Here is a 24,359-nt window from a genome sequence, read left to right as displayed (position 1 = left end):
TATCAGAGAGTAATCACTGAAGTGTTAATTACTATATAGTTAATAATTATATTATAATCTTTTTTATTTTGTCCATTATTTTTTCTTCCTGGGAAGGGACATGCAGAAAGGTATACATGTTTAATATATAATCATCTTGGTTTTTTTTTCTCCAACCATTAAATATTTTGCTCAAAGGCCCTATACTAGTTTTAGTTTTAATCATTCTTCCGGAAACCTACAGGGTAACACATCCGTAGCTCTTCAATTTATTTCCTCAAGGTGGGGTTTAATTTTTCCCTAGCTTATCCCACTAATCAATCCATAGTCACACCCTCTTTGACTTTTACCTCTAATCAGTGTCTACCTACAGGACTTACTTGCACGTAGTCTTCTTCATACTCCACTGGCTTTCGTTTTTTCTTGCTTTCCCCTTGATTTTCTTCTTGTTTGTTCCTTGCTCTTTCTGGACTCATTGGTAAAACAATAAAGACGTTTTATTGAGCAGTTAATACTGTTACTGTATAAGGCACACTGTAACATAATCCTCACAGCATCCCTAGGAGGTAGATGGTACCCACTTTACAAAGAACCAGAGGCTCAGAGACACAGGTTCTGGGGGTCATGGCCCATCTGCTTGGCTGTGAGCCAGGCTCCAAGGATACTGTTGCTTTCACTTCCCTTTTTACCTGTCCTCTCTCTTTCAGCTCAGGAAATGGATTAACCGTGTTCTCATGTGTTTTGTTGGTCACATGCCATTGCTATTTTCTGCCAAGCAAAAAAATAATTACAAAACCTGAAGCTGTTACTGCCCCCTTTTAATCACCTTTCTCTTGCTTTAATTTCTTTCACCACCAAATTGCTTTGAAGAGTCCAAGTCCTCGGTAAGCAAAATGCCCTAACCCTTTTCTCCAATCCTATCCTAATTTCCTTGGCCAGAGAAATATCATTTTTCTCTGAATTGACATAAGAATCTGCATGTGCTCCTCTGCCTCATATGAGTGTTGCCCATCTTGGTCCCTGCTTATCCCCAGAAGGCTCACCTCAAGGACAGATTTTATCTGTGCGTCTCCACAGTGCCTGGCATGGAACCTTGCCCTTAATTGGCACTCATTATTTGTGAAATGAAGGAATGAATGACCATACCGGTATCCCAGTTTTCTCATGACTCTTCCCATCTCAGCACTTTGTCCCAGCTTGTGAGCTGTCCCCTCCCTGACACAGCTGCCTGCAGAGGTCTCTTGGGGCCTTGTGATGCCCTGTCCCTCCTCCAGCCACATCCCTGATTTCCCAACACAATTCCCTCCTTGAAAGGCTCCTCCATCTTGACATTCAGGGCTGGGGTCTGTCCTTTCCATCCGTGCCTGCCCACACAGTCCCTCCAGCTCCCCTGTGGCCTCCTTCGTCCTCTCTCTCCCACTGCTCTTCTCCCTCTGGAACTCATCCCACCACCCCAAGAATGACTTACTTGTCAGGCATACTGTCTGTCCTTTCAGGAGTCCTTCTCTAATTGTTTACACGCATAGAACTTGAGTCTCCAGCTGGTTCGTAAGTCCCTTGGGGCCAGGGTTTCTTTTGTGTCCACTATAGTACCTAACACAGTTTTGGGCTCTTATTTGGCAGACGTGGCCGGATGTATGTTTTCTAAATATAACTGCATTTTTTCTGGATTAATTTTTTTAAAATGTTATGCTATATTTAAATTTTAGATTTGTTTCAACTTTGCTTAAGACTGTACTATTCTTTCAGTTTTTCTTTATGCTTGTACAGGAACTACTTGGCATGATGCTGTCAGCTGTAATATACATTTAGGCTTTAATATCACCAGGCAAGAGCATCTGTCAAGATAGATGATGTTCCCTCCTTTGCCATGGCTGGGCCTCACATTTGTGTCACTGAATACATGCCTCTAGTTTGTTCAGTATTTTAAGCAGCAGATTTATAACTTTAAAGTTTTTAAATCCATGCAACTACCTCATCTCTAGCAACCATTTCACATCTAAATAATCATCCTTGGCCTGCTTAATAATGTGAGTATAAAGATTTGCCAACAGTTCTTTTTCCCCCAGTAATCACTTCCAAAATAAATGATGAATTCCCTACTCCTAGAGATTGCATCACCCTCTTCCCTCTTCAGCATCAGTCATTTCAGAGCCAGCCCTAGTGACTTTGTAATTATGGTTCCCAGAATATAAACCCTTATGAAGGATTTTTTGACTTTTCCTTGATGCTTCCATGATGTCAGTAACATTTCAGTGGTTCCATGACCCATCTTCTCCTGCTCAGAGACCACAGTGGACTTCTTTTTTCTTCTGCTGGCCTTTGTTTATCTCCTTTAATCATAAAGGAATCTTCACCAGGAGTGTTTCTCCCTTTCCCTTCTTACTCTCCTTTCTCTACTATTGTATTTTCTTGCTACTGCTTTATTTGAGCATTGGTCATTTCATATTTCTTCCACTCTTCATCTCCAAGATTATGCTTATCTGTTGTTGAAAGAAAACAGGAATATGTCCTATTCATTCTCTGATTCACCTTTTTCCTTTTCATTATGGTTTCTCAGTTCTGTTCTTTGTATTAATCTATTGTTTCATTGACAAATTGCCCAAAAGTTAGAAGCTTAAAATAAAACAAAAACATTTATTATCTCAGTTTCTGTTATCTCACAGACATGGCTTAACTCAGTGCCTCTGGCTCTGCATCTCTTATCAGGTACTAGCCAAGTTGTGGGCTGGGGTTGGAGGCTCAGCTGGGGAGAGTTTACCTTGCAGCTCACTTGTGTGGTTGTTGGCACGTCTCAATCTCTCACTATTTGAGCCTCTCCACAGGGTTGCCTCACAGCATTGCAGCTGCCTTTCCCCAGGCCGAGTGATCCAAGAGGGAACCAGCAAAAGCACCCAAGACAGAAACCACAATCTTTTTATAGTTTATTCTCAGAGTTGACACCTCGTCACTTCTGCCATATTAAGCAAGTTAGTAAATCCAGTCCACATTCATGGGGAAGAGATTACAAAGGAATATGAGTACCGGGAGATCGAGATCATGAGGAGCTATCCTGGAATCTGGCTGCCACATTCTTCCTCTGGCCCCCCAATAACTTACGTCCCTTCAATGTGCAGAATATACTCACCCCTCCAAGGATTGCAAAGTCTCATCCCATTGCAGTGTGAGCTCAATATCCAAAATCTTGTCATCTAAATCAGGTCCAGGTGCAGCTGGGGCTCCTCAGTTTTAATTCCTTAAGTACAGCTCTTTGAGTACATTTCTTCTTCTTAACCTACGAAACTAAAGAGACAAGTTACCTCTCCCACATGCTCAACACACAGTGGTGGGACAAGTGTAGTATAACCTTTATTGACATGTCTATTCAAAAGAAGGCAAATAGGAGGCACATGGAGTCATTGGTACACAGCATTCTGAAGGCCATCCAAGCAAATATCAGGAGTTTATTTATTAAGTCTCGAGGCCTAAGAGTAATTCTCCATGGTTCTTGGCTCTGCCCTTGGGGCTTTGTTTTGTTCTCCAATTATCCTCTTCTTTTTTTTTTTCTATTAAAAGCAGAATGGGTTTGCAACTGAGCAGCTAATGCAGCCTGCTTCTTGACAGAATTCTCCGTGTCCAAAGGCCTCTGTTCTCATTGTTCTCTGACTCTCTCAGCCCAAACTAGTGGTATTTCTGCATATATACCTCCTTTAAAAACTGTGGGTGTCACCTGTGATGCTTCTGGGGGTTCACTCCATTAGGCAGAAGTCACACCCCTAATCTCTTCTCTACCTTGGGCCCTTGCTGAGAGAATATGAGGCAATATCCCTTAAGCTTCCTAGAGGCATCTTGTTTAAGAAAATCTGTGAGTACACCCTTAATTTCTTTAAAGCGCTCCTATGTAACTCAATAGTATTCTGAGGCACCATCTTTTCTTCTGAGGTCCTAACGAATGGTTTTAAGTCACACCCTTGATTTCATCTTTAATATTCCTTCTCTCAATTTAGCTGCTTCCTTTTTCATTTTACTGTAAGACCCAAGAAGAAATCAGGTGTCACCTTCAACACTATTTGAAAATCTCCTTAGCTAGATTACCCTTGCCAATAGACACATTTTCCATATAATTTCAGAAAACTGTATTGCTAAACTTTCTACCACTGCATAACAAAGAGTCCCTTTCCTTCAGTTTCCAATAAGATTTTTCTTTCTTCAAGCCCTCACCTTCCATGTCTTCAAAGTCCAAAATTTCATAGTGTTGTTCAAGCACATTCTTCATCAATCACTTTACTTTTGACACATTTCAGAGTAGTTTGCAAAATCAGTACACTCACTCCAGATACTTCAGCATGCATATCACTGACTAATGTTTAATATTTGTCTTAAAGTATGTATATTTTCTTTTGAGGTAAAGTTAATATACAATAAATGTACAAATGTCAAATATACCATTCAATGAATTTTGACAAATAAATACAACTATGTAATTCAAAGCCCAATCTGGACTGAAAAAACAGGATCATCACCCCCAGAATCCTTTCATGCCACCTGGGTCTATCACCATGCTAAATTCCTTGCCTCAGAGGCAACAACTGTTCTGATATTTTTTCTAAAAAATTAATTTTGCCTGTTCTAAAATGGCATATAAGTGGAATCATACAGTTACATGCTGTTTTGTTTAAGGCTTCTTTCATTCGACACAGTATTATTTAGATTCCTCCATGTCAGTGTATAGTATTTCATTCCTTTTTATTGCTGAGCACATTAAGTCTGCTAGGGCTGCCATAACAAAATGCCACAGACTGGGTGGCTGAAACAGCAGTTCTGAAAGCTAGAAGTCTGCAATCAAGATGTCTACAGGTGTGGTTTCTCCTGAGGCGTCTCCCCTTCACTTGCAGATGGCCTTCTCACTATCCCTTCACATGGTCTTTTCTCTGTCTGTGCATATCCCTGGTGTCTCTTCTTCTTATAAAGACACCAGTCACATTGAATTGAGGCTCCACCCTTATGACACCTCATTTAACCTTAGTTGCCTCTTTAAAGACCCTATCTCCAAATATAGTCACATTGGGGGTTAGGGTTTTAACATATGACTTTCAAGGCAATACAGTTCAGTTTAGAACACTGAGTAGTATTCAGTTATACAAATGTACCATTTTGTTTATCCATTCCTCTATTGAACACCTGAGGCTATTTCTTTTTTTTTCTTTTTTTTTCTTTTTTTTTTTAAGATGGAGTCTTGCTGTGTCGCCCAGGCTGGAGTGCAATGACACAATCTCAGCTCACTGCAACCTCTGCCTCCTGAATTCGAGTAATTCTCCTACCTCAGCACCTGAGTAGCTGGGATTACAGGCATCTGCCATCATGCCTGGCCAATTTTTGTATTTTTGTAGAGACGGGGTTTCACCTTGTTGGCGAGGCTGATCTTGAACTCCTGACCTCAGGTGATCCGCCCATCTGGGCCTCCCAAAGTGCTGGGATTACAGGCGTGAGCCACCCCAGCCTGGGGCTATTTCTTGTTTGGCACTATTGTGAATAAATCCACCATGAATATTCACATACAAGTTTCTTAGGGAATGGTTTTTAAGGTTTTTTATTTTTTTTTACATTTTTAATTGACACATAATAATTCTACGTATTTATGGGGTACATAGTGATGTTTGTATAGTGCTCACATCAGGGCAGAAACGTATATTTTTATTTCTCTTTAGTAAATACATGACACTTGCTGAGTCATCTTCAGTTTCATAAAAAAACTGCCAGATCTTTTTCCTATATAATGTATCATTTTGCACCCCCACCATCAGTGTGTGAGAGTTTTGGTTGCTGTATATCCTTGTCAACATTTGGAGTTATTGGCCTTTTAATTTTTGACATTTTGGTGAGTGTGTATTGAATAATTTTGACCATGTCCAAAAGAAACTAAAAGCCACTTCTAAGTTGTTTTTATCTTTATAATGAACATGCTTGTTTTGTTGTAAAATGGCAATTTAAATTTTTTTATTTTTACCAACCTAATAATCATACATATATTTTTTAAAAATATCAGCTGGGCATGGTGGCTCATGCCTGTAATCCCAGCACTTTGGGAGGCTAAGGCGGTCAGATCACTTGAGGTCAGGAATTCAAGACAAGCCTGGCCAATGTGGTAAAACCCCAACTCTACAAAAAATACAAAAAGTAGCTAGGCATGGAGGCACACCCCTGTTATCCCAGCTACTCCAGAGGTTGAGGCATGAGAATCACTTGAACCCGGGAGGCAGAGGTTGCAGTGAGCTGAGATCGTGACACTGCACTCCAGCCTAGGCAACAGAATGAGTAAGACTCTGTCTCAAAAAATAAAAATTTAAAAAATTTAAAAATCAAACAGTATTACTTATTTACTAAGAGAAAACTTCAGCTTCTCTAGCTTTTTTCCTTACTTTCTGCCTTACAGTTTACACGGGTATTTCTTGACTTCTCGATTTCTGACGTAATCTACTGACATCCTGACAGCATATGAGGACATGGTTCTCCCATCTATTATACTTCCTGTTTCCTCACCAACTGCTACCTCCTCTGCCAACAAGATACCACATTTTGGTCAAAATAGTTGTCACTATTACATCATTATGACGATGGAAATATTGTTCAACACTGAGAGAAAGAAGCTATAACCATTCCTCCTTTATTATACAACTCTTTATTTTCATGGCATTAACAGTTGCTTCATTTCTTTATTTGCCTGGCTTGCTCTGTTCCTATTGTTAATTGTTTCCGTATGTTCCAACATCTCTTCCACATGCCCATGAATAATATTTTCCATATGCTCAAATAGATTAGTTGTTTTGTTTTGTTTTGTTTTGCTGCAAAACTCCGTATTTCTATTTCACTCCAAACTGGTTATTCTCCAGGCCCACTGAACAATTGAGACCTCTTAACTGTCATCCTAGGATGCCCCTTCAGCACCCTCCTGGGCTGGACTCCTTTTTGGCTAAATCCCATAGCTTCCTTTTGTTTGGTTTCACCCTTTATATTCTGAAATACAGCCTTCAGGAAGGAAGTAAATTTTTGGAGACTTCATATTTGAATATGTCTTTATTCTACTCTTACACTTGATTGATACTTTGGCTGGGTATAAAAGTTTAATTTGCAAATAAACTTTATTCATAATTTTGAAAGCATCATTCCATTAAGTTCTAGAATCCATTGCTTTTTAGAAATCTTGTCACTATTCTTTTTTCTGATCCTTTGTATTTTGTATGTTATTATTTTGGAGGGGAAAATTTTAGAATCTTCTTTGCCCATGATTTTCTGAAATTTCACAGTGATGCTCCTTGGTATGGGTATTTTTCATATTCATTGTACCCTATACCTAATGGACTTTCAATTTGGAGTTTTATGTTCTAGAAAGTTTCCTTCAGGCAACACAAAAGTTTGTCATGTATTATTTCTTTTTTTTAAATTTTATTTTGTCGTGTTATTTCTTTGATGACTCCTTTTTAGAGACAAGGGTCTCACTTTGTCACTCATGGAGTGCAGTGGTACAATCATAGCTCACTGCAACGTTGAACTCCTGGGCTCAAGAGGTCCTCCTGCCTCAGCCTCCCAAGTAGCTAGGAGTACAAGTACACGCCACCACACTAGCTAATGTTTTTCTTTTCTTTTTTTTTTTTTTTTTTTTTTTTTTGAGGCAGAGTCTGGCTCTGTCACCCAGGCTGGAGTGCAGTGACACAATCTTGGTTCACTGCAACCTCTGCCTCCCGGGTTCAAGAGATTTTCCTGCCTCAGCCCCCTAAGTAGCTGGGATTACAGGCATGCGCCATCACGCCCAGCTAATTTTTGTATTTTTAGTACAGACGGGGTTTCACCATGTTGGTCAGGCTGGTCTTGAACTGCTGACCTCGTCATGATCCGCCCTCCTCGGCCTCCCAAAGTGCTAGGACTACAGGCATGAGCCACCACGCCCAGCCTTTTTGTTTGTTTGTTTTTGTTTTTGAGACGGAGTCTCTTTCTGTCACCCAGGCTGGCGTGCAGTGGCACGATCTCGGCTCACTGCAAGCTCTGCCTCCTGGGTTCACGCCATTCTCCTGCCTCAGCCTCCTCAGTAGCTGAGACTACCGGCGCCCGCCACCACGCCTGGCTAATTTTTTGTATTTTTAGTAGAGATGGAGTTTCACCATGTTAGCCAGGATGGTCTCGATCTCCTGACCTCGTGATCCGCCTGCCTCGGCCTCCCAAAGTGCTGGGATTACAGGTGTGACCCACTGCACCCAGCTGTTTTTTTTGTTGTTGTTGTTGTTGTTGAGACAGGGTCTCACTATGTAACCAGGGCTGGTCTCAAACTCCTGGCCTCAAGCAGTCCTCCCACCTTGGCCCCACAAAGCACTAGGATTACAGGCATCAGACACCATGCCAAGCCCCATACTGTTTTATGTGACCTCTTTTTCTATAATATCATTTATTGAAAAATTGAATCTCTTGGGTTGATTCTCTGATTTTCTCACCACTTTTTTCTTTTCATTCATCTCTTTCTGGGAGATTGCCTCTACTTTATCTTCAAGCCTTCCTCGTTTATTTTTATCCCACCTTTCTTATTTGTTTTAATGCTTAACTGTTTTTCCCATTTTTACAGCATCTTGTTCTTGTTTCATGGTTGCAAAATCTTCCCTTATCTCTCTGAGGATACTAATTGTCATTATTTTGAGGTACCGTCCCACTTTTCTCTAGGTTCATTTTTCTTTTTATTATTTGTTTGCTTTTGTGTTGGAGACTTTCCTTAGATGTCTGATGAACCTTAGCTATCCATTCTTTTTTTTTTTTTTTATTATACTTTAAGTTTTAGGGTACATGTGCACAACGTGCAGATTTGTTACATATGTATACATGTGCCATGTTGGTGTGCTGCACCCATTAACTCGTCATTTAGCATTAGGTATATCTCCTAATGCTATCCCTCCCCCCACCCCACAACAGTGCCCGGAGTATGATGTTCCCCTTCCTGTGTCCATGTGTTCTCATTGTTCAATTCCCACCTATGAGTGAGAACATGCGGTGTTTGGTTTTTTGTCCTTGTGATAGTTTGCTGAGAATGATGGTTTCCAGTTTCATCCATGTCCCTTCAAAGGACATGAACTCTTCATTTTTTATGGCTGCATAGTATTCCATGGTGCATATGTGCCACATTTTCTTAATCCAGTCTATCATTGTTGGACATTTGGGTTGGTTCCAAGTCTTTGCTATTGTGAATAGTGTCACAATAAACATACGTGTGCATGTGTCTTTATAGCAGCATGATTTATAATCCTTTGGGTATATGCCCAGTATTGGGATGGCTGGGTCAAATGGTATCTCTGGTTCTAGATCCCTGAGAAATCGCCACACTGACTTCCACAATGGTTGAACTAGTTTACAGTCCCACCAACAGTGTAAAAGTGTTCCTATTTCTCCACATCCTCTCCAGCACCTGTTGTTTCCTGACTTTTTAATGATCGCCATTCTAACTGGTGTGAGATGGTTGTGGTTTTGATTTGCATTTCTCTGATGGCCAGTGATGATGAACATTTTTTCAGGTGTTTTTTGGCTGCATAAATGTCTTCTTTTGATAAGTGTCTGTTCATATCCTTCACCCACTTTTTGATGGGGTTGTTTGTTTTTTTCTTGTAAATTTGTTTGAGTCCATTGTAGATTCTGGATATTAGCCCTTTGTCAGATGAGTAGGTTACGAAAATTTTCTCCCATTCTGTAGGTTGCCTGTTCACTCTGATGGTAGTTTCTTTTGCTGTGCAGAAGCTCTTTACTTTAATTAGATCCCATTTGTCAATTTTGGCTTTTGTTGCCATTGCTTTTGGTGTTTTAGACATGAAGTCCTTGCCCATGCCTATGTCCTGAATGGTACTGCCTAGGTTTTCTTCTAGGGTTTTTATGGTTTTAGCTCTAACTTGTAAGTCTTTAATCCATCTTGAATTAATTTTTGTGTAAGGTGTAAGGAAGGGATCCAGTTTCAGCTTTCTACATATGGCTAGCCAGTTTTCCCAGCACCATTTATTAAATAGGGAATCCTTTCCCCATTGCCTGTTTTTGTCAGGTTTGTCAAAGATCAGATGGTTGTAGATATGTGGCATTATTTCTGAGGGCTCTGTTCTGTTCCATTGATCTATATCTCTGTTTTGGTCCCAGTACTGTGCTGTTTTGGTTACTGTAGCCTTGTAGTATAGTTTGAGGTCAGGTAGCATGATGCCTCCAGAAAGCTGGAGTTCTTTTGGCTTAGGATTGACTTGGCGATGCGGGCTCTTTTTTGGTTCCATATGAACTTTAAAGTAGTTTTTTCCAATTCTGTGAAGAAAGTCATTGGTAGTTTGATGGGGATGGCATTGAATCTATAAATCACCTTGAGTAGTATGGCCATTTTCACGATATTGATTCTTCCTACCCATGAGCATGGAATGTTCTTCCATTTGTTTGTATCTTCTTTTATTTCATTGAGCAGTGGTTTGTAGTTCTCCTTGAAGAGGTCCTTCACATCCCTTGTAAGTTGGATTCCTAGGTATTTTATTCTCTTTGAAGCAATTGTGAATGGGAGTTCACTCATGATTTGGCTCTCTGTTTGTCGGTTCTTGGTGTATAAGAATGCTTGTGATTTTTGTACATTGATTTTGTATCCTAAGACTTTGCTGAAGTTGCTTATCAGCTTAAGGAGATTTTGGGCTGAGACAGTGGGGTTTTCTAGATATACAATCATGTCATCTGCAAACTGGGACAATTTGACTTCCTCTTTTCCTAATTGAATACCTTTATTTCCTTCTCCTGCCTGATTGCCCTGGCCAGAACTTCCAATACTATGTTGAATAGGAGTGGTGAAAGAGGGCATCCCTGTCTTGTGCCAGTTTTCAAAGGGAATGCTTCCAGTTTTTGCCCATTCAGTATGATATTGGCTGTGGGTTTGTCATAGATAGCTCTTATTATTTTGAGATACATCCCATCAATACCTAATTTATTGAGATTTTTTAGCATGAAGGGTTGTTGAATTTTGTCAAAGGCCATTTCTGCATCTATTGAGATAAACATGTGGTTTTTGTCTTTGGTTCTGTTTATATGCTGGATTACATTTATTGATTTGCGTATGTTGAACCAGCCTTGCATCCCAGGGATGAAGCCCACTTGATCATGGTGGATAAGCTTTTTGATGCGCTGCTGGATTCGGTTTGCCAGTATTTTATTGAGAATTTTTGCATCAATGTTCATCAAGGATATTGGTCAAAATTCTCTTTTTTGGTTGTGTCCCTGCCAGGCTTTGGTATCAGGATGATGCTGGCCTCATAAAATGAGTTAGGGAGGATTCCCTCTTTTTCTATTGATTGGAATAGTTTCCGAAGGAATGGTACCAGCTCCTCCTTGTACCTCTGGTAGAATTCGGCTGTGAATCCATCTGGTTCTGGACTCTTTTTGGTTGGTAAGCTATTGATTATTGCCACAATTTCAGCTCCTGTTATTGGTCTATTCAGAGATTCAACTTCTCCTGGTTTAGTCTTTGGAGGGTGTATGTGTCGAGGAATTTATCCATTTCTTGTAGATTTTCTAGTCAATTTGCGTAGAGGTGTTTGTAGTATTTTCTCTGATGGTAGTTTGTATTTCTGTGGGATCGGTGGTGATATCCCCGTTATCATTTTTTATTGCGTCTATTTGATTCTTCTCTCTTTTCTTCTTTATTAGTCTTGCTAGTGGTCTATCGATTTTGTTGATCTTTTAAAAAAACCAGCTCCTGGATTCATTAATTTTTTGAAGGGTTTTTTTGTGTCTCTATTTCCTTCAGTTCTGCTCTGATTTTAGTTATTTCTTGCCTTCTGCTAGCTTTTGAATGTGTTTGCTCTTGCTTTTCTAGTTCTTTTAATTGTGATGTTAGGGTGTCAATTTTGGATCTTTCCTGCTTTCTCTTGTGGGCATTTAGTGCTATAAATTTCCCTCTACACACTGCTTTGAATGTGTCCCAGAGATTCTGGTATGTTGTGTCTTTGTTCTCGTTGGTTTCAAAGAACATCTTTATTTCTGCCTTCATTTCGTTATGTACCCAGTAGTCATTCAGGAGCAGGTTGTTCAGTTTCCATGTAGTTGAGCGGTTTTGAGTGAGTTTCTTAGTCCTGAGTTCTAGTTTGATTGCACTGTGGTCTGAGAGACAGTTTGTTATAATTTCTGTTCTTTTACATTTGCTGAGGAGTGCTTTACTTCCTACTATGTGGTCAATTTTGGAATATGTGTGGTGTGGTGCTGAAAAAAATGTATATTCTGTTGATTTGGGGTGGAGAGTTCTGTAGATGTCTATTAGGTCTGCTTGGTGCAGAGCTGAATTCAGCTACTGGGTATCCTTGTTAACTTTCTGTCTCGTTGATCTGTCTAATGTTGACAGTGGGTGTTAAAGTCTCCCATTATTATTGTGTGGGAGTCTAAGTCTCTTTGTAGGTCACTAAGGACTTACTTTATGAATCTGGGTGCTCCTGTATTGGGTGCATATATATTTAGGATAGTTAGCTCTTCTTGTTGAATCGATCCCTTTACCATTATGTAATGGCCTTCTTTGTCTCTTTTGATCTTTGTTCGGTTAAAGTCTGTTTTATCAGAGACTAGAATTGCAACCCCTGCCTTTCTTTGTTTTCCATTTGCTTGGTAGATCCTCCTCCATCCCTTTATTTTGAGCATATGTGTGTCTCTGCACGTGAGATGGGTTTCCTGAATACAGCACACTGATGGGTCTTGACTCTTTATCCAATTTGCCAGTCTGTGTCTTTTAATTGGAGCATTTAGTCCATTTACATTTAAAGTTAATATTGTTATGTGTGTATTTGGTCCTGTCATTATGATGTTAGCTGGTTATTTTGCTCGTTAGTTGATGCAGTTTCTTCCTAGCTTTGATGGTCTTTACATTTTGGCATGTTTTTGCAGTGGCTGGTACCGGTTGTGCCTTTCCATGTTGAGTGCTTCCTTCAGGAGCTCTTTTAGGGCAGGCCTGGTGGTGACAAAATCTCTCAGCATTTGCTTGTCCGTAAAGTATTTTATTTCTCCTTCACTTATGAAGCTTAGTTTGACTGGATATGAAATTCTGGGTTGAAAATTCTTTTCTTTAAGAATGTTGAATATTGGCCCCCACTCTCTTCTGGCTTGTAGAGTTTCTGCTGACAGATCAGCTGTTAGTCTGATGGGCTTCCCTTTGTGGGTAACCCAACCTTTCTCTCTGGCTGCCCTTAACATTTTTTCCTTCATTTCAACTGTGGTGAATCTGACAATTATGTGTCTTGGAGTTGCTCTTCTCGAGGAGTATCTTTGTGGTGTTCTCTGTATTTCCTGAATCTGAATGTTGGCCTGCCTTGCTAGATTGGGGAAGTTCTCCTGGATAATATCCTGCAGAGTGTTTTCCAGCTTGGTTCCTTTCTCCCCGTCATTGTCAGGTACACCAATCAGACATAGATTTGGTCTTTTCACATACTCCCATATTTCTTGGAGGCTTTGTTCATTTCTTTTTGTTCTCTTTTCTCTAAACTTCCCTTCTCACTTCATTTCATTCATTTCGTCTTCCATTACTGAGACCCTTTCGTCCAGTTGATCGCATCAGCTCCTGAGGCTTCTGCATTCTTCACGTAGTTCTCGAGCCTTGGCTTTCAGCTCCATCAGGTCCTTTAAGGACTTCTCTGCATTGGTTATTCGAGTTATCCATTCGTTTAATTTTTTTTCAAAGTTTTTGACTTCTTTGCCATTGGTTTGAATTTCCTCCTGTAGCTCGGAGTAGTTTGATCATCTGAAGCCTTATTCTCTCAGCTCGTCAAAGTCATTCTCCGTCCAGCTTTGTTCCGTTGCTGGTGAGGAGCTGCGTTCCTTTGGAGGAGGAGAGGCGCTCTGCTTTTTAGAGTTTCCAGTTTTTCTGCTCTGTTTTTTCCCCATCTTTGTGGTTTTATCTACTTTTGGTCTTTGATGATGGTGACGTACAGAAGGGTTTTTGGTGTGGATGTCCTTTCTGTTTGTTAGTTTTCCTTCTAACAGACAGGACCCTCAGCTGCAGGTTGTTGGAGTTTGCTAGAGGTCCACTCCAGACCCTCTTTGCCTGGGTATCAGCAGCGGTGGCTGCAGAACAGCGGTGGCTGTAGAACAGCAGATCTTGGTGAACCACAAATGCTGCTGCCTGATCGTTCCTCTGGAAGTTTTGTCTCAGAGGAGTACCTGGCCGTGTGAGGTGTTGGTCTGCCCCTACTTGGGGGTGCCTCCCAGTTAGGCTGCTCGGGGGTCAAGGACCCACTTGAGGAGGCAGTCTGCCCGTTCTCAGATCTCCAGCTGCGTGCTGGGAGAACCGCTACTCTCTTCAAAGCTGTCAGACAGGGACATTTAAGTCTGCAGAGGTTACTGCTGTCTTTTTGTTTGTCTGTGCCCTGCCCCCAGAGGTGGAGCCTACAGAGGCAGGCAGGCCTCCTTGAGCTGTGGTGGGCTCCACCCAGTTCGAGCTTCCCAACTGCTTTGTTTACCTAATCAAGCCTGGGCAATGGCAGGCGCCCCTCCCCCAGCCTTGCTGCCACCTTGCAGTTTGATCTCAGACTGCTGTGCTAGCAATCAGTGAGACTCCGTGGGTGTAGGACCCTCCGAGCCAGGTGCGGGATATAATCTCCTGGTGTGCCATTTTTTAAGCCCGTTGGAAAAGCGCAGTATTAGGGTGGGAGTGACCCGATTTTCCAGATGCCGTCTGTCACCCCTTTCTTTGACTAGGAAAGGGAACTCCCTGACCCCTTGCGTTTCCCGAGTGAGGCTATGCCTCGCCCTGCTTCAGCTTGCGCACAGTGTGCTGCACCCACTGTTCTGCACCCACTGTCTGGCATTCCCCAGTGAGATGAACCCAGTACCTCAGATGGAAATGCAGAAATCACCCGTCTTCTGCGTGGCTCACGCTGGGAGCTGTAGACCGGAGCTGTTCCTATTCGGCCATCTTGGCTCCACCAGCTATGCATTCTTGTTGAAGAGAGATACACTGAAACAGTGATGAGTTGGGTTTGTCAATTAGTGTATTCATGGTAGGGTGATAGGATAACAAGCTGGATTTTTTACGATGGAACTCCCAAACGTCACTGTCTGCTGGTATTTCTTTTAGGCCATTCCATTTTTCCGAAGAGGAATTCAGTAGTCTCCTGCCTGCAATATGTAAGCACGGAATAGGGGCAGGAAATGGAGGCAAGCCTCAACCTCTGCCCTTACTCCCCTGGCCCAGCCTTGATCCTCTTGATCTCTTCAGAGAACAGATCTCCAGTCGGCTGGCAGGACAGGCAAGGTGAAAGGAAGCAGTAATGGGATAGTTGCTTGGCTACCAGGGGAGGAGATATCACCTAGTGGGGGACAGGGGTAGCTAATCATTCTAAATATAAACTTTCAGCCAATCTCTTCCTTTTTAACCCTTTACTCTCTGTAGTACTTTGTGCCTCCAAAGTACTGGACCTTCTCAGAGTCAAGCGGGTCAAAGACTCACTTATTGTTAGCTTCCACTCCTTCTGAAACCCAGATGCTAGCTTTCTCTCTGTGCCAAGTCACTTCTATCCAGCTCCAGCCACTTTCCATTTTCCAAAAAGTTGTTGAAATTTCTCCATTACTGTTGTTCTCTCTCCTGGTTTCTTGGTTTTTATATAGATCCTGCTCAATAGGTCCTTTTCAATGCCCTTTATTTTCAGTTTACTGGTATTTTGAGGTTCATTTGCCATGTGTAACCAGGAGAATCATTCTTAAAGTAATTTTTGATACTTTAAGGAATTGAAAATATGCTCTAGTTGCTTCCCTTTAAAGCAACATTTTTTTAGGGGAGTGTGATTCTTCAGACTACATATTTAAAATTGCTACATTTTATATAAAGAAATGACATTACTTATCAACTGTCAAAGTCACACAGTGCAGAACTGGTTTCCAGAAATGCTTAGTGGCTTGGCCGGATTCTTTCACATCTTCCTACCTAGTCTCCCTGAGGGTAAACAGCAGCATTCATAAAGCAGTTAACTAAATGTAAGAATTTTCAATACTGTGGATTTGGATTTCTTCATAAAGTCATCTCACCTTTTATGGAAATTGACCCCATAAAATTAGCCTCTTCATTGGCACCCTACCACAGCCAGCTAAAGTGACTAGTCTCCAAAACCAAAGATTATTTTGCATTTCCTTTAGGATGATGTAAGAATTTGAACCTATCATTTACCTGAAGCAATATCATGGCTAAAGCAGTTCATCAAGCATGTTTCTTTTTCCTATGCATGATTCAGAATTACGTTTTTATTTTTTCTCCCAGAATTAGAGTCCATATTCTTACAATTGAGCTCATTTCTAGATTTAATTTATGTCATGTTTTAATTCATTGGCTTTGTAAACCTAGCACAAATGCAACCAGTACACTGAACATATTCCTCGAGAACACCTCCATATGCTAAATAGATTGTAACAGGTTTCTAAATATGCTTCCCAAAAACCTTGATACTGGTCAAGATAATGCAGTATAGTTTAAGGGATCTGCTAATCATATCCCGGCCTTTGCCTTAGGAACATGAGCTGAACGCTGGCCTGGTTTGTAATTGGACTCTTATGGCCATCTGGCAGCTTCTGTGACATATTAGTGGCCTTGGCACAGTCTCTAATTGGCATGTACCAGCATCAAATTGGCGTGTATCTACATCCACAAGACAGTTTAACTTTCTAAATAAAAGAAGCCATATCTCTCTTTTCTTTAGCTGTGATGCAATTGCTCTTTGCAGGTTTTTTGTTTTATCTTAGAGGAAACTAAAATTTCAAGATTTCCCATGTCACTTTAATCCTGAACTTTTTAAATCTATTTCTGTAATAACTAAAAGAGATTCTTGAAACTGCTGGTCTTTGGCCCCATGTCTTGACGAAATTATGTAGTATTATATCTTTCTCTCTGACTTCAGGCCATAGACATTCTCAATCTGCAGGCTGTCTGCAAGCTTTCATAGAAAGATTCATCTGTAATCATTTTAACAGAGCCAGTGGAGAAAAGATTGCTTTAGTTAGTAGCTTATCAGTTTAAACTGCGTATTCTCTGGTTGGAATGGAAAGTTAATCAAGGAAAACTCAGAGTAAGTTTTCACTTACATTTTATATCTTACTTGGCAACTTGTTTGACAATGTTGCATAAAAGGTCCAGCACAGGAAACATTTTATACTCCTGCTTATGATTAATAAATATGGAATCTGGGGCATTCTATTTTGTAAATCAAGGTCTTAGTCCAAATTTCCTGTTTTTCTACATTAGAAAAAAGCCCTCAGGGTAAAAATAGCACTAAGCTGGGGTACTCAGGAGTCAAGGCAACAGGCAAAACAGATTACTCTAGATACTGTGGTGCTGAGACTGTTATCAGACTAGTAGCAAAGACATTCATTTTGTAGTCATTATAGCAAAGGCATTTGATGCAGCTGGTTTATAAAAACGTAAGTTAATATATCCTACTTTGGATTTTCTATGCTTATTGAAAAGAGGAAAGGAATGGATAATACAAAACAATAAACCAGTGACTTGGAAATGTAGGCTCACACACAGCTGCTAGTTAATGGAAAACCCTAGTCACTCTAGTCAAAGACTGTCTTACCACATCTTAATTTTAATCACATCGATTTCTGCTGTGTTATACAAACTCAGCCACTGTCTTCAATCTCCAATACACTGCACTTCCACACCAAGCACACATACACACTTACTCACAATTTGATCTTGCTCAAAGATTCTCCAGTCTTAAGTCATCTGCACTTTCTGACTTTCTCAAATTCTCTCAGCCCAACCGCTGCATAGTAACCTACAGTAGATCTTCCAGCATCTCTCTTTCTGTAGAATATTACCAAGATACTCTGAAGAATACATGCATGGCAGAAAGTACTTTGGGGTTCATGCCACTAATTGACACTTTATCATGAAAAGATTAAAATGTTCTCATTTGTATTTCTTAATAGCCTAAAGAATGTTTTTTGATACAACCAAAGGAAAGAAAAGAGAATACCACCAAGACCAGGAAAAGGAGAAAGGTAATATTAATAATTTCTTAAATTTGTATGGCCCCACATGGTTTCCATCACATTTTTATATATCATACTTTCATGAGGCAACTATTGTAATCCCCACCTAAGAGATGCAGACATTGTAAGATTCCTTGAGGTTTGGTGACTTTCCTAAGGTCACTACTAATAAGTGTTTCTGTTGGCGCTAAGAATAAATTCTTCTGTCTTCTATTTCAGTCCTGTGGAGTGCCAAATATCTTTGTTACCCACCCTATGTTTTCAGTGTGGTCAGATGTCAGACATAGATTTCTAATTCTAGAAGGAGTCCAGAGCTATCCTCCCCCGGCCCTTCTGGCTCTGTCCATGAAAAGAAATATACCAACCTCCTTTTTCTATTCATTCCAGATTTTAAGACCTTATACCTTAAAGTATGAATAAAAAGAAAATAATAAGCAGATGAAGGTAGTATAAGGCACTTCTGACTAATTTGGAACCATAAATTAAGTCAAAAAAGCTCCCCCACCTCGCATTTTGATATTTGCTGGTGAGCATAGGAAAGACTCTTTCTCATATAAAAACTTTTTTATGGCTCTGCCTTGGAGAAAGTATGGTTAGCTATGACCTTGTCCCACAGTTGTGAAAACAGCAGTGTAATTCTCTCCCTGCCAAGAGGGGTCTGCTGCTGAAGTCAGCCGAGGAAATACTATTGGGATTAGAGGAAAGAAGATGGACTCAAACCTATTACTTAACAGCAAGCTTTTAGAAAACTGAGAGTGTGTGTGCATATGTTTTCTTTTCTTACAAATGGCCAAATAGGAAAATGGGAGATGCCAAATTGGCTAAGGTTTGGCAAGTCCTTAAAGAAGTGACTTTAACTTCTCTTTGATAATTTGTACACTAATGGCCTTCTAGAGTGTTAAGTTCTTGGTGGCTCAAGGTCAAAACTCTAGCTAGATAGTTTAGTCTTGACTGAGTGGGCACGCTAAAATGTGCCCACTGGTGACATATTTTTAAAAGTTAATTACTTTGACAGAGCCTTGACCATTCTTGGCAAGTATGTAGAAATGAGGATATTGTAGAAGGAAGGGGAAAAGCTGGGGTCAGGGGTGGGGAATGCTCCTTCTGGGTCTTTGGTGGAACACTAGAAGGAAGTGAGAAGGGAAGCTTATGATGGAAATAAATGAATGATTGTGGGTTTCTACTACACTGCAGCATTCAATACATGCTACACAAATGAGTCCAAATCAAAATTGATGTTGGAAAGTATTTCCTGTAATATTTTTTCTACTTTCCATAGGGCCACTTTAATACCATCAGTTATCCAAGACCTGAGAATCAAGGGTGTTAAGTCCCCTTCTCAGTAGGCCCCTATGCTCAGATTCCTACTGCAGGTTTTACACTAATGACAGAAATCCAAACTAAGACTCAGCACCTCAAAAACCAGATTGGGCAAGAAATTCTCAAAATTCTAATCCTACAGGAATATAAATCATCTAGGGCTAAAAGAGAGCTTTCCATAGCAATGAGATTTCTTTACTTTTAACAGAAAATAATACCCCAGTATGGAGATGCCTGCAAAAATTTAGTTCTCTTGGAAGTCATAGACCAAGAGTTACAGGAAGCCTTCTAGATCATGTTTTCATTTTTCAAAGCAATAGTTATGTCCAAGAAGTATTTGGTGAATTTTCTCAAATGTATTTATTAAAACCCACATTCACACTTGGCTAACACCAAAAGCTATGTGCCGTTTAAATGCCAGAGGAACTAACCTATTCCAACCAAATGCCATTTTAAAATATGTCGTCCCATTTTTCTTCCTTCTCATATCTTAGAAGAAAATTACTGATGTTCTTGCAAAATCAGAACCAAAACCAGGGTTACCTGAAGACCTACAGAAGCTGATAAAGGACTATTACAGCAGCAGACGCTCGGTGATTGAATTAGAAGAACTGAACCTGCCAGGTATAGCCAAGCTTCAATTTTCCTAATGACAAGTAGCAAAATATAAGTATCTGTTATGGTTAGATGTCTCAGGCAGTCAATTAACACATTTTCCAGCCAGCGTGGTGGCTCATGCCTATAATCCCAGTACTTTGGGAGGCTGAGGCTAGAGGATCGCTTGAGCCCAGATGTTTGAAACCAGCCTGGGCAATATAGTGAGACCTCATCGCTATTAAAAATAAGAATAATAATAATAATTGTTTAAAGAGACATACTTTCAGGCCGGGCACAGTGGCTCACGCCTATAATCCCAGCACTCTGGGAGCTGAGGTGGGTGGATCACTTGAGGTCAAGAGTTCGAGACCAGCCTGGCCAACATAGTGAAACCCCGTCTCTATTAAAAATACAAAAATTAGCTGGGTGTGGTAGCACACACCTGTGATCCCACCTACTTGGGAGGCTGAGGCAGAAGAATCACTTGAATCTGGGAGGCTGAGGTTACAATGAGCCAAGATCACACCATTGCACTCCAGCCTGGGGGACAGAGTGAGACACCATCTCAAAGAAAAAAAAGAAACATAATACTTCTTTTCCTCAATCTAATAGTTTTAACTGATAGATTATATCCTTACTGGATGCTAAACAGTATTTGTCAAATCTAATACTAAGATTTGTGATTGCATTTTTTTATTCAAAAGGCTAATTGTTGGGTGTGCATGTTTTTAACAGACTATTCAACGAGTAGGAATTCATCATGAGGATAGAAGTTAAAGTACACATTTAAAAGTATAGATGTGAAACACTGATTTACTCAACTATTATAGACAAGAACTTTAGCCTTAATAAGCAATTTAGTTTTGTTGTTGCTCTTATCATGGATTTCTAGTCATGGTTTTTAGAATAGTATTTTAGGTTGCAGGCCAGACTCTTTCAAGCAAACTATCAAAAGGTAGGAACAAAATTCTGCATGTTTTGCGAGGCTGACACTTTGCCTCAGGGGATTCTTAAGCCTACTAGAATTTTAGATCCTCTGCCTTAGTGTATTTATAATTAAGCTAAAAGATATTACAAAATTTAAACAGCTAATTTTTTAAAAATATTTATTTATTTATTTTAGAGACAGTGTCTTGTTGTGTCGCCCAGGCTGGAGTGCAGTGGCACCATCGTAGTTCACTGCAGCCTCGAACTCCTGGGCTTAAGTGGATCCTCTCATCTCAGCCTCCCGAGTAGCTGGGAATATAGCCACGTGCCACCACACCCAGCTTAAACAACTAATTTTAATTAATTTCAAAATTATAATGCATCCTTTAACTCTTTTAGGCAGGGATGGGAGGAAATAGATGTTGTCATAAAATCAAACCATAGAAGTTTGGGTACAGCTGCTTCAGATGAGTTATTTTTAGACTACTAGGCATATCTAATATTGCTTTTGGAAAAAGTAGAGGGTGGCTTGATTTCCGTTTTCCATTACAACTTTATGCTTTCTAGAAGCTTGAGAAGCTGAAAAACAATCTGTTCCCTGAATTTTTATAATTCTTTTGTGATATCCTTTTTTAAAAACACACATTGGGTTTGGAGACATGAGTGCCCTGTCTGTTTTCCAAGGAGATTACCCTTTAGGGAATTGAAGGAGTGCATTTGCACATGAGCAGGATCTGGACTTTTAGACTTACTAAGCCCAGACAGTTCCAATAGCAGTTAGAATCCACTCTTCTCAGCACACCACGGCCTCTGCTGTGAAAACTATGTCCTGACTGCGCTATCACAGGAACTATTCTAACAAAACCACTTTTGAAGCTTAACTGAAGTTTGATTTTTACTGTGACTCAATGGTCAGTTTTCCATTCTAGTTCTTTGTTAGAGCAACTTGAACTTAGGAAGAATTTGTGAGCAATGAGACCACTGCTGTTCTGTAACCTCATGGAACATCATAAACCTTGCTCCTCTCTGGAGTTAGAGAGAGTCAAAGCTCAGAAGAAACTTTTAAGGAGTCATTTGAGTTCCATAGTGAATTTGTTTGATATTATTGTTTTATTAGAGTTCAGTAATATAGTTAGGCAAGAATGTGTGGTCATGGTTTGCAGAGGAAGGAAAATATGTTTGAAATAATGTTATAACCAAAAAGAACAGGTTTTTATTTTTAGTTAAAAAAATTAGGCCATTTAAGACACAATAAACTCAGACATCAGAAGAAGGTTTGAGAGAACAGGCCCTGGTCACTACACTGATGAGACCAAGGACAGAGAGGAGATCTAAGCTAGATGTGGGGAAGGAGATACAGTGGGTTATTTGGAATAGGCTCAAGGAGGGACATAAATCCACTTATATATACACATATAAGGTAGATATAAATAACATATTGTTTCTATTTAGTTTGTCAAGCCTCTAACTTGGTTTTGATTTGAGATTGTTTGTGTCTGTAGGGCAGGAACATGTCTTTTCAATTAATATTGTGCACTGTACATTGTTAATGTCATACACATGGGCACTTAATTAGGATTTCAAGGCTGGAGTCACCCGGAGCTAATTAACGTCTCTGCTGTCTCCTGAGAGCTGCAGTGTGATTTAGATTAGTGATTCCTAAATGCCTATAGGCTAGTTGCAACTGAATCACCCAGGAACTTCTTAAAAATCAGATTCCCAGGCCCACCCCCAAGAGATTCTAATTCACTATGCAAAAGAGACTCCATCCCAGGAATCTGTATCTTCAGTTGTCCAGGTGAGTCTGGTCATATCCAGGCTTGGGACATTATAAAGACCACCAAAGGCTCCACAACAGTATAGGAGAAAACAGCTTTGAATTACTCACTTAATGAGTTATATGTGCTGGGTCACAACATAAATTTCATTTTGATCAGTCCAGCCCCTGTTTTATTTTAATGTGTTATATTGTTTTTTACTGTATTGTTATGTTGTGTTGTATTTTGAGACATTATTCCCATTCTTCCCTAATCCAAACTCTATTTTCATATGATAGGAATTTTTAAAAATATGTATATATTCTTATAAAATATGTCATCCGTTGTATGTATATACATATTAAAATGTATCTAAAATGGCTTTGTGCTAATGCTTTCATTCTGTTTCTTTCTTCACTTGACAGTTTTTCCAGATATGACTAAGTAGTTTTATGCATATCTAGTTCATTACTTCTAAACGCAACATAATATTCCAGCATTTCCATCTACCACATATACTCATCCATTTTCCCAGATATGGACACCTAGGTTGCTTCAAGCACCCTGGTATCACAAATATAATGTCAGGATGAATATCCTTGTGTGTCTATCCTTAATAGACCATGCAAGAATTTCTTTCTATTATTTACCTTGAATTGAAATGATAGAATTATAGGGTATATACATATTAATATTATTACTTTCCAGAATATCTATACCAGTTTATACTTCCACTTACAGTTCACAAGAGTTTCCATCAACTTGCATTCTCAACAACACTTGGTATACATCTTGCTAATAGTTGCCATTCTAATGAGTGTGTAAAGTATGATCTCATTATATTAACTTGCACTTCTCTGATAACTAGTGAGTTTCAACATGTTTACATAGATTTGTTAGCCACTTCATTTTGCATTTGTGTAGTCCCTATTTTATGGATTTGGAAAATAAAGGTGCTTCATTAATCTGCTGAGTGATATAAGAAGCTCCTATTTCACTGCTCTAAGAAATTGTGGGCAGCTCCGTGACAGGTTAAAAGTTTACTTGTTGCTGCTGCTGTTATTTTAAATATAGGCAACACTTTAAGATATAAAATGGGCCCCCAATTCACTAATATTTTACAACCTTATACATCACTCATAAGTCACGTATAATCTATTTTGATTGTGTGTGTGTTTACAAAATTCTCTGTAAAGTATGTTTATCATATTTCTAGACTCCTGTTTCCTCAAGGCCAATGATTTGACTCACAGTCTTTCCTCATACCTAAAAGAAAGTAAGTAAACTCTGATTTTAATCTATTTAAACTCATTCTTATTTTGCTCTGGCTTTGGGAATTTAGGTTTTGGTCTTGTTTTTGTTTTATAACACATTAGGCCATTATTGCTCTAGGAATCCAGAGAATGGTGTTCTAGTCCCAGGTCCCCCACCAATTTGCTGTTTGACCTGAGATGAGTCACTGAGTACTCCCCTGGACTTAATTTCTTATCTGAAAAACAAGGAAGATGGACTATGTGATATGTGTTCCATCTGTGAGATTCTGAAATTCTGTTTGCATGTTTAGAACTCAGACCATGGCTATTATGAAGTCAATCTAATTTTATCTTTTCAAAATGTATTTTTTGGGAGGCTGGAGAGGGACAGAGTCTCACTCTGTCTCCCAGGCTGGAGTGCAGTGGGTCTGGTCACAGCTCAGTGGAGCCTCAACCTCCTGGGCTCTAGCGATCCTCCTGTCTCAACCTCCCAAGCAGCTGGGACTATAGTTGCGTGCCACCACAAGCAGCTAATTTTTTT

General features: G+C 39.9%; 1 protein-coding gene and 1 long non-coding RNA gene across 4 annotated transcripts in view; one reads left to right on the top strand and one right to left on the bottom strand.

Moving 5' to 3' along the window:
• Positions 1-24,359, top strand: part of CMSS1 (cms1 ribosomal small subunit homolog) — a 370,900-nt gene that overhangs the window by 334,883 nt on the left and 11,658 nt on the right. For all 3 annotated transcript variants that reach the window (XM_009238645.2, XM_054551625.2, XM_054551624.1), the window contains 3 exons: positions 17,902-17,973; positions 19,779-19,908; positions 23,782-23,841. In XM_009238645.2, the coding sequence (XP_009236920.1) occupies positions 17,902-17,973; positions 19,779-19,908; positions 23,782-23,841 (262 nt within the window). The remainder of the gene's footprint in view (positions 1-17,901; positions 17,974-19,778; positions 19,909-23,781; positions 23,842-24,359) is intronic.
• Positions 184-4,352, bottom strand: LOC129058499 (uncharacterized). Its single transcript, XR_008523634.2, has 4 exons — positions 3,107-4,352; positions 1,448-2,462; positions 669-747; positions 184-445 (listed from the first exon to the last, which is right to left on the bottom strand). It is a non-coding gene; the product is annotated as an uncharacterized LOC129058499 (long non-coding RNA).

The sequence above is a fragment of the Pongo abelii genome, chromosome 2 (genome assembly GCF_028885655.2).
Source record: "Pongo abelii isolate AG06213 chromosome 2, NHGRI_mPonAbe1-v2.0_pri, whole genome shotgun sequence".
Lineage (NCBI taxonomy): Eukaryota > Metazoa > Chordata > Mammalia > Primates > Hominidae > Pongo > Pongo abelii.
This window is presented reverse-complemented; position numbering and strand designations above follow the sequence as displayed.